At 45.3% G+C, this 18,068-nt stretch overlaps 1 protein-coding gene across 1 annotated transcript in view; it reads right to left on the bottom strand.

Moving 5' to 3' along the window:
• MAP3K1 (mitogen-activated protein kinase kinase kinase 1) overlaps positions 1–18,068 on the bottom strand; it is a 563,015-nt gene that overhangs the window by 112,237 nt on the left and 432,710 nt on the right. The window contains exon 16 of the mRNA XM_078675109.1: positions 1,743–1,905. Within this exon, the coding sequence (XP_078531235.1) occupies positions 1,743–1,905 (163 nt within the window). The remainder of the gene's footprint in view (positions 1–1,742; positions 1,906–18,068) is intronic.

Raw genomic sequence — 18,068 nt, 5'->3', positions numbered from 1 at the left:
GTCATTCATGACCAGCTGTACTATTAAGTACAGCGAGTGAAAGATAAGTGCCTCTCTTCCAGGTATCCTTCATTTAGAATCGTGACATGATTATGCACAGCCTATCCCACTGTCGCCAGGAGAAAAGATTCCATTCTAGCTCCTCACTCTTTGTGTCCAGCGTGTAACCCCTTGCATGCGTCAGATGGACCCCGGCCTTCGGACGCCGCAGTGCTCGTGTGCGTCGGACGGACGTGGGCCGTCCGATCTGCGCAAGTGTGGAATTTTGCCGCACTGCGGCAAAATTCCGGCCGTGCCCAAGGGGTTAAAACGCTATTTCATTGTTGTTGAAAATCTTTGAATAAACAATTGCCCTCTCACTTATTTTACATTCTGTAAGACTGTATTCTTTTGAACAATAAATGAAACCTGTACGTATCAGCCTTTTAAAATATCTTCAGAAATCAATAACAAATAGTGTAATATAAAATATATTCAAGCAAACTGGATTATCACATTACAGAACAACCACAATTACATGTGCCTTCTGTGAATTATATTCACCTTTGAACAAATGACTGACATGCAATTCAAGGAGTGGAGTAATATTGAAGGGAAAAGATATAGTACGAACACTACCCCCCAAAAGATGTCTAACATGGCTTTAAGAAATGCTGCTTGGAAGTCGGTATATGGCAGCATGGGAGTTCTAGTCGCTCAGGCTGAGCTGGTTGACCGCAGGCTCTGGGGGTGGCACCAGGGGCGGAGGGGGGCACCCCTACCGGGGGCGCTGGCTCGGACAACTCCAGAGGCACTAACTCTGGATCCAAAGATGAGGATCCTGAGGGAGTCAGAGGCACCTGGATAATTTGCCTCTCAACGAATGTTCCATGTAATTATTTTGCCTGATTGGTTCGCTTTGATTTGGTGAATTTGAGTAGACCAAGGAAAATGTTTGCCTACTTTGTCCCCATGGGCCACTCTATAAAACTGTTTTGCTTCCCTTTCCTTAATTGCCTTGGGGTGCAATGCAGAGGCAAGACCCAGGCAAATAAGTGTGAGGGTCAATGATGGCCATCTGTCCTTTACAGCCCCTACAGGGATTAAAGCCCAAACACATTCCGGGAGACATCCTAGCACATCACTAATAGTTGAATTTGTATGTGCCAGAGTACAAAGAATTCTCAAGAGAAGAAGCGCTAGATCTGCATTGAAAGCTCAGAACAAAGTTAACGTTGCACCAGGATGGGTGCTATACGTCTTTAATGGCTGTGATGAGCATCACTCCCAGAGCTTACACTGCCAGTTTCAAGAGCTTTGAAGTTTTCGTCTCCCATCTGACACCTGGGATAATTAAACAGGTGAGTCTGCAGGTAGAAGCAATGTGGTAACATATGTCTAACTCTGTATATGATAATATATACAACTGAAAACTGCCAAATCCCTATACTCTGGTTCTCAAATGCTAGAAGGTACAAGAGATCCAGAACCTAAGTTGTAAAGGCCATCTTCTTGGAAATGGGAAGAATGATATCAATGGAGGTTTGCGTAAAATCTTTGCCAATTCACATCAGGATATCAAAGATGGCTGCCATTTTGTGTGGATTGATGGGACAAGATGGAACTTGATGGTAATCAATCTCAGCTAAATATTAGTAAAAGAAGTTCCATAGCAATAGTCACTAAGAATGAAAGTGTCCAAAAACAGAAGCGCACTAGATTTTATCAGGTGCATAGTTTTGTACCAGCAGCTTGTTGTTTACCTGCCATCCACTCAATAAAGAGATTGTAGTTACACTTTTCACATGTTGCACCCAGCATTCTTATGATGTTGGGATGGCTGAGGTGATTCATCATTCGAATTTCTTCTCTCAGGGCTTCAACCACTTCCTCTTGTTCTGATGATGTGTTCCGCACATATGTCACCTAAATGAGGAATTGTGAAGAACTAATTAAAAAAAAGAACATGACAAAAGGTATTACATTTTTAATATATGTCATGTTTGAGTACAGCAAAATACAAACTTTCTTTGCCTCTCTAAGTCATTAGTAGTCCAAAACAGTCCAACATGTACTAAGCAACGTGTCCCACTTTACTGTATTTACCTATCATATCTACCATTTACAGCAAATCCTCAATGATGCTTATTCTTATCTGTGGAAGGTCTATCAAAATAATTTTATTTGGAAATCTTCACGGTTTTAAGGAATATGCTACTTACCAGTATGCATCTGTTCTTGGCATAGAGGGCTGCAGAGTGGTACATTTATGAATAGATCGCCATCTGGTGTTGGGCTCGGATGATTGCACTTTGTTTTTCTCTTGGAGAAGTCTTTGTCGTCATAGATGACTCCTCCTCTTGGTGTTAGTGCGCATGGGCATCGGCTCCATCCTTAGATTGTTTTGCCATAGTAGGGTTAGATGGAGTAGTGCAGTATAGTACATAAAGATATGCCCATGTAAGTGTATCTAAATAAGATAATGTTGGGACAGACACAGGTTTCCGGGGAGGCTGGGAGGGCATGTACCACTCTGCAGCCCTCTATGCCAAGAACAGATGCATACTGGTAAGTAGCATATTCCGTTCGAGGCATATGGGCTGCAGATGGTACATTTATGAATAGATTGTAAAGCAGTTACCTCCCTAGCGGTGGTCACCAGTGTCTGTCGCAACTGTTTGAAATAAAGTCTTTAATACAGCTTGGCCCACTCTGGCTTGTTGTGCAGCCTGTACATCAACACAGTAGTGTTTTGTGAATGTATGTGGTGTAGACCAAGTTGCTGCTCTACATATGTCATCTAGGGGAATGTTCCCTAAGAATGCCATAGATGCTCCTAGTTTTCGTGTAGAATGAGCTCTAGGAGGAACAGTTAATGTTCTCTTTGCTTTGATGTAACATATTTGTATACATCTTACAATCCATCTAGCGATGCCTGCTTTAGAGATAGGATTGCCCTTATGTGTTGTGGAAAATGCTACAAATAGTTGTTTAGTTTTCCTGAAGTTTTGTGTTCTTTCTATGTAGTACAAAATGGCTCTTTTGACATCTAGTGTATGTAGAGCCCTTTCTGCCACCGTTTGTGGCTTTGGAAAGAAGACTGGTAATTCCACTGGCTGATTGATGTGGAATGCTGAGATTACCTTAGGCAAGAACTTTGGGTTTGTTCTAAGAACCACTTTATTCTGGTGTAATTGTAGGAATGGTTCTTGTATTGTCAATGCCTGTAATTCACTTACTCTCCTGAGTGAGGTAATGGCTATAAGGAAAGCCACCTTCCATGTAAGGAATTGTATTTCGCACCTATGCATAGGTTCGAAGGGTGGCCCCATTAGTCTGGTGAGTACTACGTTGAGGTTCCAGACTGGTGAAGGTGGTAATCTTGGTGGAATGACTCTTTTAAGGCCTTCCATGAATGCCTTTATAGCTGGTACTCTGAACAGTGATATGTGTTGCCTGTTTTGTAGGTACGCTGCTATAGCTGCTAGATGTACTCTGATAGATGTGTACGCTAGATTACATTGCTGTAAGTGTAATAAGTAGCAAATAATCTCCTTTGTTGATACGTCCAGAGGGTTGATATTGTTATTAGTACAGTGTATAGCAAACCTCTTCCACTTAGCTGCATAGCATGCTCTAGTGGTGGGACGTCTCGCTTGTTTAATTATCTCCATGCAATTTGGAGGTAGATCTAAGTACCCAAATTCTAGGATTTCAGGAGCCAGATCGCTAAGTTCAATTGAGTTGGATCTGGGTGCATTATTTCTCCATGGTTCTGTGTAAGGTGCATGGGTAGAATTCGTAATTTTTGGTGTGGCACTTGTGAGAGTTGCAGTAGCGTGGTGTACCACGGCTGTCTTGCCCACGTGGGTGCCACTAGTATCATGGTCATTGAGTGTTGTTGCAGCTTCCGGACCACTAATGGAATTAGTGGGAGAGGGGGAAAAGCGTATGCAAATTTGTTTGACCAATTTATCCATAACGCATTGCCCTGCGACAGGTGATGTGGGTACCTGGACGCGAAGTTTTGGCATTTTGCGTTCTGATGAGTGGCAAAGAGGTCTATCTCTGGTTGTCCCCATCTTTGGAAGAATGGCTGCAGTATTTGTTGGTGCAGTTCCCATTCGTGTATTTGTTCCGACTGTCTGCTTAAGATGTCTGCTATCTGGTTTTGGACTCCTGGTAGGTGTTCGGCTAACAGATAGATGTTTTGAGGAATGGCCCATCTCCAAATTTCCTGTGCTAGTCTGGATAGTTGGAGAGAGTGCGTCCCCCCCTGTTTTTGAATATAATACATTGCTGTCATGTTGTCTGTTCTGATCAGGACTGCTTTGTTGGTAACATGTATCTGGAAGGCTTTCAATGCTAGAAACACTGCTAGTAGTTCTAGATGGTTGATGTGCAGTGTTCTTTCCTGCACACTCCACCTTCCTTGTACTGTGTATTTGTCCATATGTGCTCCCCATCCGGTGAGCGATGCGTCTGCTGTTATTGTCACCTGTGGAATTGGTTCTAGGAACGACCGCCCCTTGGCAATGTTTGTTATGTTCCACCATTTCAGAGAGCGGTGTGTGCGGTCGTCTACCAACACCAGATCTGTAATCTGCCCTTGAGCCTGATTCCACTGTGTCGCTAAGCATTCTTGTAGCGGACGCATTTGTAGTTTGGCATATGGTATTAGCAGTATGCAGGATGACATCATGCCTAATAGCTGCATGAACACTCTTGCTGTTAGTGAGTGTTGCGGCTGAAATCTTTGAATGATTGTAAGCATTGTTTGGATCCTGACTGCGTTGGGGTACACTTTGGCTTTTTCTGTGTCTATAGTAGCCCCCAGGTACTGTTGAACCTTGTTTGGTTGTAGGTGTGACTTTGTGTAGTTCACCGTGAACCCCAGCTGGTGTAGTAGCTGAATTGTCTTTTGTGTGTTTTGAAGACATTCCTCTTGTGACCTGGCCTTTATTAGCCAGTCGTCCAAGTATGGGAAGACATGAATTTGTTGTCTTCTTAGGTGAGCTGCTACCACTGCCAGGCATTTTGTGAACACTCTTGGTGCCGTTGTGACACCAAATGGAAGGACCTTGAACTGATAATGTTGTCCTTCTACCACAAACCTGAGGTATTTCCTGTGGGCTTTGTGAATAGGGATATGAAAGTAAGCGTCTTTTAGATCCAGTGTAGAAAGAAAGTCCCCTTTCTTCAGTAAAGGAAGTACTTGTTGGAGCGTGACCATGTGGAAATGTTCCGAATTTATGTATGCGTTGAGAGGTCTTAGGTCCAGTATTGGCCTTAGAGACCCGTCCTTTTTGGGAATTAGGAAGTATAGGGAGTATACTCCTGTTCCTTGTTGGTGCTGTGGAACCTTCTCTATGGCATGCTTTTCTAGCAGTGATAGTACTTCTTGTTTTAACAGTGTCAGGTGATCTTGCTTCATTGGACGCTGTTTGGGGGGGATGTTTGGTGGGGTAGCTGTGAGTTCTAGGCAATAACCATGTTGGATAATTTGTCTTACCCACCTGTCTGATGTGATGTTTTCCCAGACAGGTAGGAACTGTGATAGGCGTCCCCCGACCGGTGTTATATGGTCTGGGGGAAGCTTTATGAAGTCACTGTTTTGGGGTTGGAGAGTTGCGGTTGTTGTTGTTTCCGCGACCTCTACCCTTGTTGTTGTTACCCCTGTAGCTACCTCTCGAATTACCTCTGGGTGATGTAGGTGTAAAAGAGGTTTGCTGCTGGTTTGTACCTGTATTTTTGGATCCTCCTCTATAGGTGGATCTACGAAAGGAACCTCTTTGTGTCGGCTGTTGCAATGCTCCCATTGATTTAGCCGTTTCGGTATCCTTCTTCATCTTTTCTAGGGCCTCATCTGTCCCTGTGCCGAAAAGTGTTTTCCCATCAAAGGGTTGGTTCAGTAACGATGTTTGTACCTCTTGTTTGAACCCTGATACTCTGAGCCATGCATGTCTCCTTAACATGATGCTTGTGTTTGTAGACCTTTCCGCAGTTTCTGCCGCGTCTAGGGCGCACTTTATTGAAGTGTTAGTAATTAACTTCCCTTCTTGTATGAGTTGATCTGCCCTCTTTTGATGTTCTTTAGGGAGATGTGTGATGAGTTTTTCTAATTCATCATAATGCGCTCTGTCATACCTTGCAAGTAGCGCTTGCGTATTAGCTATGCGCCAACTGTTTGCCGCTTGAGATGCTACTCTCTTGCCAGAGGCATCTATTAGTTTGGACTCTTTGTCAGGAGGTGGAGCTTCTCCTGTAGATAAAGAGTTTGCTCTCTTGCGAGCGTTTGTGACCACTAGTGAGTCTAGAGGAATTTGCCCTTTAATGTATATTGGGTCTTTTGGAGCTGCCCTATATTTTTTATCGATTCTTGGGTTCAATACCCTAGCCCTCACTGGGTCCTTGAAGATCTCTGATGTATGACTGAGAAGACCCTTAAGCATTGGTAGTGTTCCTGATGTTCTTTGTGCAGTAGGTAGTGTTTCTAATAAGAAGTCCTGTATTTGAGGTTCTGTATGTAGGTCTACCTTATGATATGTTGCTGCTCTAGTAATGAGTTGTGCAAACCCAGTATTGTCATCAGGAGGTGAGGGTTTTGAGGGATATGATTCAGGGTCGGTATCATTATCTGACCCTACATTATACTCTTCCCATGGGTCTGCCTCCTCTGGGATTGTGTCCTCGTCATCCCCAGGACGTTCCCCTTCCCCTGTGTCACTCTCTACATCTGTTGTAGGTGTAGATGGTCGTGTGGGAGGAATATTTGGCCTATTGTGAGGAAGAGGAGAAGATGGTGTGTGAGGTTTGGGAGAAGAGGGAGGAGTTGTATTCGTCCCCATTGTTCTCTTCTTCGGATGAGTCTTGTCGTCCGAATGTTCATTCTTCCTCTTTTTAGGTAGTTCTGTGACTACCTTGCCAGTCTTTGGGTCAATAAACAAAGTCTTTTGTTTAGGATCAGTCCCGTGTTCCTGTGTCGGTACCGTAGTTTTCGGTTCCGAAAGGTGTTTTTTCTTTTGAATGTCCATTTGTATTTTCGGTGCCGAGATTTTGTTCGGATCCGATTTCTTCGGTATCGAAGATGTCCCCGGTGTCGAGTGCTTTCGGCGCCGAAGCATGCTTCGGTGTCGACATGGACTGCTTAGACTTCGAGCTTTCCTTGACTTGGTGCTTCGGTGTCGATGTGGTCCGTTTATCGGAACTGGAACCACTATGATGGGAGACCGAGTGTTTCGGTTTCTGTTTCGTTGCCGGGCTCGAAGGCGGGGCGTTGGAAACTTTTTTCGGTTGTCTGACCGGGCTCGAGGGCGGGGTCGACACCGTGCGGGGTCTGTTCTTTGGTAAAGGGACGTCGTCACTCACGGTTTGTTGGACGTCGATTTCCTCGACGTCGGACTCGTCCGCTTCTGACCCCGCCTCGTCGGCCTCTTCTTCCTCCTCTTCTGGGTGCTGGTCCTCGAACAGCTCCGGGATTGCTTGTGACTGCATTCTCGATACCTCGTGTCTTCGGGCTCGACGGTTTCTAATCGTCGACTTTGAAGAGAACGCTGCACAGGCCTCACAGTCCCTGGATTCGTGTTCAGGGGACAAGCAGAGGTTGCACACCTCGTGTAGGGCCTTGTGTGGGAACTTAGCACCACACGTTGGACATTTTTTGAATGGAGTCCTTTCCATGGACCCCGGGGGCTGGACTACGTCGAGTTTCTCGTAGTCGTCGTCCTTCGAACCGCGTCGGTATGGAGTAAAGTCGCGTTCGATAACGATACCGTCGATTTGGAAAGGATTACGCGCCGGTTATAACCTTCTTTGTTGAAGTCGGTCCGGAGCGCTTCGATCCTCATCCGAACCCGATGGCGGAAAAAAACAATCTAAGGATGGAGCCGATGCCCATGCGCACTAACACCAAGAGGAGGAGTCATCTATGACGACAAAGACTTCTCCAAGAGAAAAACAAAGTGCAATCATCCGAGCCCAACACCAGATGGCGATCTATTCATAAATGTACCATCTGCAGCCCATATGCCTCGAACATGTTATTACATACAGGCTTTATTTCATACACTAGCTTCACATAGGGAGTTTCCTTTTCCATGTGTATAATGTCCTCAAGGAAAACAAAAACGTAAGAAGTTGAGCAGGCATCAAGACAATGTGAAACAAAGAATACAGAAAAGAATAACTAAGCATGCTTGCTTCCATCAGCCTCACCATCCTCCAAAATGCCCTTCTTTTTTTCTGTCTATGAGGCTACAATGACAGGAGGGCCAGCTAGTCTGATCCCTGTGATTCACTTCTAGTCCTTGGGTAAAAGTAGTTTCCAGGCCAAGCAGAAGGCTTTTTAAAAACAACCTGTCTTTCTCTCCTATTCTCCATTTTAAATTGTGTTCTGCGAAGCTGGCTGTGAGAAGTTTACAGGTGACGCAACCCTCTTTTCCTGAAGTCGAATTACTGCACCAGCGCTCATTTATCTCAGAATTCTCAATTCTACAAGTATTTCAAGATAGCAGAACTCCTTCCCTTCGAGTAAAGCTCACTATTTGTCCCCTTAGTGGTGAGCTTAAGAAAATCAGAAACCTCCTTCTCTGTCATGGAAAACCAACCACAACTTGTTCTGAATCAAGATCCTTTCCTTTAGTAAGTGCAGGCTGGGAACTGGAAAGCTTTGCAAGCACCCTTAAAACCAGAGCAATATTTAGCATCAACATGCTGTCTTCCTGTCCAGAGAAGGTGATGTCCCTCTGCTGCTCCTGTTCACCACCTAAGCATTCCAAGATAAGAAAGGCAGTTAACTACCTTCCTGTCAGAGAACCTCTTTTCTGGTCCACGGTGTGGGAAGCTGGCACTTTATGTAATATATCAATAATCTGATGCACTGTGTAAAGAGTCCATGTATTCCATTATTAGTGGGGCTTTCGTGCAGAGGCTGAAGGCAACGTTTGGGAGTACAGGAGGGCTGAAACCACGATGGACTCGAGCTCTGGAGGGCTAGGGAACCTTGTTGCCACCGTTGGCCCACTTAGGTCAGAGGTGACTGGTACAGTAGTTGCTTCAGGTGTCCGGTTTTGGAGGTTCTGGAGGCCTCAGTCTTTTCTTTGGAGTTTGTTCAGAACAGGGCTGCTATTCACAGGAGGTCTTGAGTCTATTTCGAAGGCAGGCAGTACCCCCCCCCCCCACACCCCCCCAAACTTCTGGAGTCAATAGCTGCAGGACGAGTGACTTTGCAGACAGACCAGCGCTGGGACCAAGTCATGTGCTCTCTTCAGTCTTCTCTGCTTTTGCAGCTCTTCGGTGTCCTCTCTCTTCTTAGGTCATTATGATTCTGTGGTGCCAGGGACTCTCCTAAATACTGAATTTAGGACCATTAGAAGGAGTGCCAGGTCATAGCCAACAGGCTACTTATGTTTAGGGTGACTACACAGTCCTATAACTACTTCCGTTGGGAAGTAAGCATAACCCTGACCCTCGTTGGTTAATTCTCTCCAAGACAAAATGAAGGAATCTGAAGAGAGGGTTCCACATCACCTGCCTTGTTCTAGGGGTGGTGCTGGCTGAATGTAGGTACCCCTCCTAATCTAACTAATTTTCCAGCCAGTCCTTCCGCCAAAAGTAGAGCAGTGTTGCCTCTGCAGGCTAATATACAGTTCCTTTCGTGGGAGGGGTGGAAGGCACCCCTGCCAGAGCTGGCCTGATTCCTGGCCTCCCGAGAGTGAAGGACCTCCCTCACCCTTGAGGGTCAGGAATTCGTCCCTGGTGTCAGGCTGGCTAAAACCAGGCAGCCAACCCATCAGTTGGTACATTTTCAATGGGCACCTCTGAGGTGCCCTCTCAGTGCATGTATTGATAAATCCAACGCTGGAATCAATGTGGGTTTATCAATACGAGACGCTTGATATCAAACATTCCTATTTTCAGTGGAGCCATCATGTAGCTGGGGAACTCGTTTTCACCAGTGCCCAGCACATGTTTTTAAATGGCTTGCTTGTTCACTTGCACTGGCAGTAATCGAACTAACCAGTACAGGGTCTTATCTGCTCATGCAAGTATGCCCTCACATATAATATTATGCACCTTGCCTTAGGGCTGTCAGGCCTGCTGTAGGGGGGACTTAAACATATCATATCCAGTGGTAGGTGATATGGCACACAGGATAGATGACATGTCGTGTCTTGCATGTGCTTGATGAAGGGTTCCTGAGGGTGGCACAATTTGTGCTGCAGCCCTCAGGGGGCCATCTTTAGTACCTCAGGCCCAAGGTACCAGGGTACCATTTACTAGGGCCTTAGGAAGGGTGCTAAAGGTTTTGCCAATTTTGGGGAAAATTGTACAGTTTTGGGAAATAGCTCTGGCACTGGGGACCTGGTTAGCAGGACCCAGTGCACTTTCAGTCAAAATCACATAATTTGGAAGCCAGAAAGTGGGGGTGACCATGTTAAAAAGAGGGACGTTTTTACAGTAGGTTTTACAGTTAACGCCTAAAGGTCGCATATCGAGCCACAACAGATCCAACCATTTCTAGGCTCTGTGCTAAAGGCTGTCACGGGGAAAGCCTAACTAAATTAAGCAAGGGTGATCACATTACAAAGGCTGTTGCTTCATTTTCAGGCACCATTTCCTCTTACTGTGACGATGGTAACAAAATTGATGGGGAGGATGACTTCATGCATTGTGATAGTACTGTAGTATTATTACAGCTCCTGATTCGAAACAATGCTTTGGTGGAATAGCAAGAACATTTTGGTGGGCAGGCGTTTTATTGACATGCTACAGCGAAGGATCATAATCACAAATGCCACAAGCATGATTTGGGGAGCACATCTCCACCACATCCATGTAAAAAAGTGCACTTCCGTAAATATCTTTGTTCTCATCTCAGGAAGGTACATGCAACATCTTCAAAGAGCTAACCACTGTTCCTGGAGAAGGAAAATCCTGGCCAATTATATTAAACTCATGGTCTAGATCCAAGGTAAGGAAAATCCTCATTCACTACTATCCAGGCTCTTCGGCATAGATAGAGAAAAAGGTTACTTACCTGTAACACGGCTTACAGCTCATAGTGTTTGTTAGAAATGGTGGTTCTGGTTGGCTTGGGTGTGCGCACCTAAGCCAGACAGAACCTACCACTCTAGTCAGGGTAAATAAGTTACGCACCTAAGATAACCCCTGATCATCCTCTTGGTAGCTTCGGACAGAGCAATATGGCTTATTTATCACAGTGATAATGTATAAAGTATATGTGTATACACACACACACAAACACAGTGAAAACACTACAAAAGGGCTTGCCACCAGTTTAGAAAAACTAGTCGGCATTTATGTGAATAAAATAGGACTACAATCTGCAAATCAAGAAATCACTTTTCAAAGATTGAATCATGTGTAACGCTGCTTGGAAGTCGGTATATGGCAGCATGGGCGTTCTAGTCGCTCAGGCTGGGCTGGTTGACTGCAGGCTCTGGGGGTGGCACCAGAGGGGGGAGGGGTGGCACCTCTACCGGGGACGCTGGCTCGGACGACTCCAGAGGCACTAAATCTGGATCCAAAGATGAGGATCCTGAGGGAGTCAGAGGCAGGAACCTGGGAAATTTGCCTTTCGACGAATGTTCCATGAAATTCTTATGCTTGCTTGGTGCGCTTAAATTTGGTGACTTCGAGTGGGCCAGGGAACAATGTTGGCCTACTTTGTACTCATGGGCAACTCTATAAAACTGTTTTGCTTCCCTCGCCGTATTTGCCTTGGGGTGCAATGCTGAGGCAAGACTCAACTTGTCATGGCCTGACCCAGGTAAATAAGTGTGAGAGTCAATGACGGTCATCTGATGCAGTTCCTACAGGGATTAAAGCCCAAACTTGTTGGGGGAGACATCCTAGCACAGCACTAACAGTTTAATTTTGAAGTGCCAGAGTACAAAGAATTCTCAGGAGAGGAAGCTCCAGATCTGCGTTGAAAGCTCAGAAAAAATTGACGTTGCACCAGGATGGGTGCTATATGTCTTTAATGGCTGCGTTGAACATCACTCCCAGTGCTGACACTTCCAGCTTCAAGAGCTTTGACATTTTCGGATCCCATCTGATGCCTGGGATAATTAAACAGGTGAGAAGTCTGCAGGTAGAAGCAATGTGGTAACATATGTCTAACTCTGTATATGGTAGTACATAAAACTGTAAACTGCCAAATCTCTATACTTTGGTTCTCAAATGCTAGAAGGTACAAGCGTTAGAGAACCCAAGTTGTTTAGAAATCAAAAATAACTCCATCATGGGCTATTTGATCACAGTCGACGACTCCACAAAGACAGTCTGACCTCGAAGGAGTGAGGAACGGTTACAGAGTTGGGCAGAGCCCAGAACAGTACCTTGCAGGCATCAGGAAAAACAAAGATGATGCAAAACACAGAGGAGGTGAGACATCGCGGAGGCAGGTGAGGCGTCCGTTCCTTACTGCAGAGAAGGTGAAGTGTCAGTTCCTTACTGCTGTAAGGGAGGTGAGGCTGCTGTGGCAGGTGCGGTATCTCATTTCCTTACTGTGGAGCGGCGTAAAAAGTCAGGCCATAAGGCTTCGGCTCCGCAGTGTTGATGCAGAATCTCTGGCATTGGCTGGGCCTCAGCTGTGGTGCACGTAGGGGCGGTGCATCGTGCTCTTCACAAGCGGTGCCCTCCGCTCCGCTCAACTCAGGCCTTTGGAGAACCATGGAAGCAGGATGTAGAAAGCAAAGACCAGTCATTTCACTCCCAGTACAGCACAGCACACTGGAAGTCCCCCTGTCAGCCAGCCAGCTCTTCCTTGAAGAATGCCCTCAACCCTGAGTATATGGGGTCACATGGTGTTCAGTACTTCTACACATTTCAGCCTTTGAAGTAGGCAAACTTCAAAGAAAAGTCTTTACAGTGAACAAGACCGTTCCTTTCACTGGTTTCAGATACACTATGTGGAGGTGAAAACGATTAAGATGTCAGTGTCAACGGCTCCCACCACCAAGCTCAGGAACACCAATCAGCCTGGTGATGGGCCATCAGGATTTGCAGGGCACACCTCAGCTCCCTTTGTGTGACTATCTAGATTTAATGCACAAACAGCCGAACTCCCATCCTAACCAAGACGTGTACTCCACAGACAGGAATAGGCACATAATCTTTCTATAAGAAAATGCCAACTTTCTAAAAGTAATTACAAAGAAGGGGGGATAGGCCCAAAAGACGGAAACCAAGTTGGGCCTTCTTATAAAGTTTAAACTAGAAAAAACTTGGTATCCTTGTCACTTATGAATTACTTTTTGAAGCAACCACGCTATATTCTTTCCGTGATTGGGTTATTTATTCACCCTATTTTTCATAGACTCATTTTTAGGAAGGACTTTAACCTTCACACAAAAACACAAAAATATCATACATATATATTACATATCTATACTAATATAATAAAGAGAGCCCAAACCTTTGAGGCGGGTAATCTCAGGAACCACAGCACCAATCACAACACCCAATACAGCATTGGAAAGGACAGTTGCAGCAGATGGACATAGGCTATACAGCTGGCCACCATATACATTTGAAGGGTAAAAGAACCTTAGGGGCATAGTAGTCCCTTGTGGGCGTGGGCGTTCTGCTCGGGGCGTTGTGCTGGGGGCGTGTACGTTGTGGTGGGGGCGTGGTCATACAGCGATGGGCGCGGCATTCGCTACGTGTTAGTACTTCCTTGTGGCCGTGTGCGTTGTGCTGGGGGCGGAAATAAGGTAAAACAAGCATTTGCAGGGATCCGTTGTGGGCATGTGGGGGTGTGGCCAACGCTACATGTTAGTACTTCCTTGTGGCCGTGTGCATTGTGCTGGGGGCGGAAATCTGGGGGCAGAAATCAGGTAAATGCTGGGGGCGGAAATCAGGTAAAACAAGCGTTTGCAGGGATCCGATGTGGGGGTGTGGCCAACGCTACGTGTTAGTACTTCCTTGTGGCCGTGTGCGTTGTGCTGGGGGCGGAAATCTGGGGGCGGAAATCAGGTAAAACAAGCGTGTGCTGGGGGTGGAAATCTGGGGGCGGAAATCAGGTAAAACAAGCGTTTACAGGGCTCCGTTGTGGGCATGTGGGGGGCGTGGCCATACAGCAATCGGCGCAGCATTCAACGGGCATTAGGCAAAACGGGGGTGCGGAAATCCTGCAAAACAAGCGTTCACAGGACTCCGTTGTGGGCGTGTGTATCTTATCTTAACAAAAATGTATGCAGCGCACGTTCACCCAGGGGTTTCTTGCCGCTAACCGATGGAGCTGGAGACTAAGCCCAAGGGGAGAGAAGGAGAAGTAGGCCAGCGTCTGAACAAACAGCCACGTTTTAAGCTGCCTCCTGAACTGGAGAAGAGTGGTGAAACAGGCTGAATTCTGGGCATATATTAACAAGCTTTCCAGTCATGGCCAAGACCGGTGCAATGTGGTTGCTAGTGACATTTGGATAACCTATGTAACTACATTATATTGTGACGCACAAAACTTGACAGCACACAACCAAGAGCTCCTTACCAGCACTGCTCCACCCGAAATCCCACTAGCAGCCACAGACGACATACCTGGATCGGCAGTGGTAAGGAACCCATTAAATATGGAGATACCTCCAGAAGCCCCCGTCGTAGGAAAACGCGTGACAACAATTTAAAAAAACATTAGAAAGGATGGGGCACCAGGCCCTAATGGGTTACCAGGACAATTGTTTAAAGAAGACCGCGATTTCTGGAGTAGCATACTCACGCCGCTCTACCAGCATTGTCTGGTAAATTCAACGATTCCAGAGACTTGGAAAGGATCTTTACTACAACCTATCCACAAAAAGGGCAATACCGGGGACCCCTCAAACTATAGGTTGATAGCCCTTTTAGACATTGAAGCGAAAGGTTATGCTAGCCTCCTGCTACAAGACCTGCAGAGCTGGGCTGATGAAAATGAAATCCTACCAAGTTGCCAAAATGGCTTTAGGCCACGGGCGTCCACAATAGACAATATTTTAGCCCTTGCATACATGATAGAACAGACTACACAGAAAAAGTCGCTTCCTCTATTTGCATGTTTTGTGGACTACTCTGCGGCTTTTGACGGAGTCAATCGGAGTCTGCTTTGGCGGAAACTACAAGGTTGGGGGATACCAGAGATTCTTTTAAAGGCAATAATTAGCCTTTACACTGGAACTTGGGTACAGGTGAAAACTTCAATGAACTCAGTTACCAAAAAGATTCCAACAGACCGTGGTTTAAAACAAGGTTGTGTACTGGCACCTTTGCTTTTTAACTTATATACAGCAGATTTTGCTAAAACTATTCTTAATGCAAATCTTCTATCTCCGAAAATTGGCTCAAATAGAATATTTTTAATACAGTATGCAGATGATCTGGTGCTATTAGATCAAACAAAAGTAGGCATGCAAAGACTATTGGACGCACTAAATCTCTACAACAACAAGAATGACCTAAGTACAAATGCAGGAAAAACAAAGGTAATTATATTCGGAAAGTATGCCAACAAACTCCGACAGCATTGGAGGTTGGGCAACTTGAAGATAACAACAGTGCCCAAGTATAATTACTTAGGGGTTTGGCTGATGAGTAATGGGAAATCAACAGCTTACCTTGCTTCAGCCGAAATAAAGGCAAGGGCAGTGACGTTCGCCTTGTGCAAGCTGAATGCTAAACTAAATAGCCCAACAACAAAATCCATTAGAAGAGTTATAAGGGCCAAGCTGCTTCCCTCAATAACATATGGCCAGTTAGCATTTCCTGCGGCTTTTGTTAATAGCCTCGAACAGATCAACTGCCGAGCCTACAAGCAAATTTTCCAGATCCCAGCGCATACACGAAACATCCTGGTGCGACTGGAATTTGGGTTGAACAAACAAAACTATGAGCACTGGGCAATGCTGGTGCGGTTCTACCGAGGGGTTTGTGCGGCCCCTCCGAACACAATGAAGTCAACCCTGAAAATGATCTTTATGAAAGCCAATAACTCATGGAGTAACGGCCTGAAAACTGCCTGCACAGCATTACAGCTTGACATGACCAAACTGCAGGATCTGACTTATCAGCCTGGTACACTAAAATCTATAATAAAAAAACAAGTTGGAGCATTATCCAGAGAAGAAGATATGAAGGAGTTGAATCGTTCCAAAAGTAACATTGGGATACTTGTAAGCTCCTATGAAGATCGGTTATGGCAACCATACCTCGATTCTGCATTAAACAAGATAATTTTAAAGCAAATTTTAACAGTGAGGCTTATGGCTTTGCCGATAAAAGATATCAACAGGCGCTGGAAATCCCTAGAGGCGATTACCACCTGCAGACTTTGCCACCAGCATGAAGAATCCATGGTCCATTTGGTCTGCATATGCCATTGCCTAATACAAGCACGTCGCACTTTACCAAGGCCATTGTTTTTAAAATATGGGACACGTAATTGCAAGGATGCCATGAAACTCTTGTTTAGCCTGGAGACACCGATGGAATTGGCAAGGTTCGCCAAATTGGCACATAAAGTTAAAGAACGTTTAAGTAACGCATCTTGCACTTTAGAACTTCAAGACTGCACTTTGGGAATGCCAAGACTTTGATTTGCACGCTGCGACAAGCTGTATCTATTTTGCACTTTGTTGGAATCTCTATTCCAAAATAGGCTTTTGAATTGATAATTGACACATGGGTTTTAATGTTTTTATTATCTATGATCTGTATTTTTAGGATTTGCTTTACAGGATTTAGTGCATCCAAATTTGTAGCAGTTAACGATGATTACTGTAGCAAGCAAGTTTTGTGGATATTTTATAGGACATTTTTTGTAACAATTTTTGTTAATTGATACAATAAAATATATTCATTCATTCATTCAAAAGAGTGGTGGAAGAGCGGATCTCTAACGTAAGATAATTCCACAGTTTAGTGGCAAGCGTGGCAAACCTGCGTCCTCCTTTCCGTTGAAATTTAAAACGGGGGACAATCAGGAGAATCTGAGAAGCAGACCGCAGAGTGCGAGGAGGAGCATACCTGGGCAGAAGTTCCTGGATGAACCTGGGACTGCGTGAATGAAGAGCTTTAAATGTCATGCAGGCAGTTTTAAAGAGTGTGCGCTGTATAACAGGGAGCCAGTGAAGTTGCTTCAACAGCGGTCTGGCAGATTGCCAGCGAGCGAGATGATAAATAAGTCTGGCAGCTTGATTTTGGGCCAGTTGAAGACGTTTAGTGAGTGTCACCGGAAGGCACAGATAGATGGCATTGGCATAGTCTAAGTGAGAAAGTACCAATGCCATCACAACCTGGGTTAAAGCGGACTGAGTCAGCATTCGGCTAATCTTTCTTATTTTCCGCAGCTGGAAAAAGCAGGATGACAACACAGCGTTGACCTGAGGCTTTAATGAGACCTCATCATCATTAAGTACCCCTAGGCTTTTAACCACTTTAGACGGATTAGGTGGCTTACCGAGTTTGAACGGCCAATAATGTGGTCCCCAAAGGAGTTTGCTTTTACCAAAGAGGACCAGCTCCGTTTTCTCAGGATTCAATTTCAGATGGTTACTATCCATCCAATGACCTATGGAGAGCATAGTGGACTGGAATTGGTGCACAGATTCTGGGGAGTCGTCAATGGTAAAAGTAAGTTGCAGATCGTCTGCATAATTAAAAGTAGTGACTTTAAAATGTTTTAATAAGTGCAACAGAGGGAGCATATAAATGTTAAACAAAATAGGAGATAAAGAGGAGCCCTGAGGGACCCCACAGGTAGTAAGTCTCGATGAAGAGAAGGGAGGTAGACCAACAACTTGTGAGCGGTCACTAAGGAAGGATCTGATCCAATCTTGGGCAGAGCCACGGATGCCGGCTGATTTGACACGGTTGAGAAGAATGTCATGGTCGACCGTGTCAAATGCAGCCGACAGATCTAGCAGGACCAAAGCTTGAGGGATGCCCAGGTCGGCGTTAAAGCATAGGAAATCCAGAACTGCGGTAATGATCGCTTCGGTGGCATGGGCTGGTCGAAAACCAGCTTGAGCAGGGTCCAAAAAATTCGACTGCTCGATGAAGCTAGAGAGATGGGTTGTGACATGAGCTTCCAAAAC

The sequence above is a fragment of the Lissotriton helveticus genome, chromosome 2_1 (assembly GCF_964261635.1).
Source record: "Lissotriton helveticus chromosome 2_1, aLisHel1.1, whole genome shotgun sequence".
In the NCBI taxonomy this organism is placed as follows: domain Eukaryota; kingdom Metazoa; phylum Chordata; class Amphibia; order Caudata; family Salamandridae; genus Lissotriton; species Lissotriton helveticus.
Note: the sequence above shows the minus strand (reverse complement) of the source record. Positions and strands in the feature narration are given on the sequence as shown.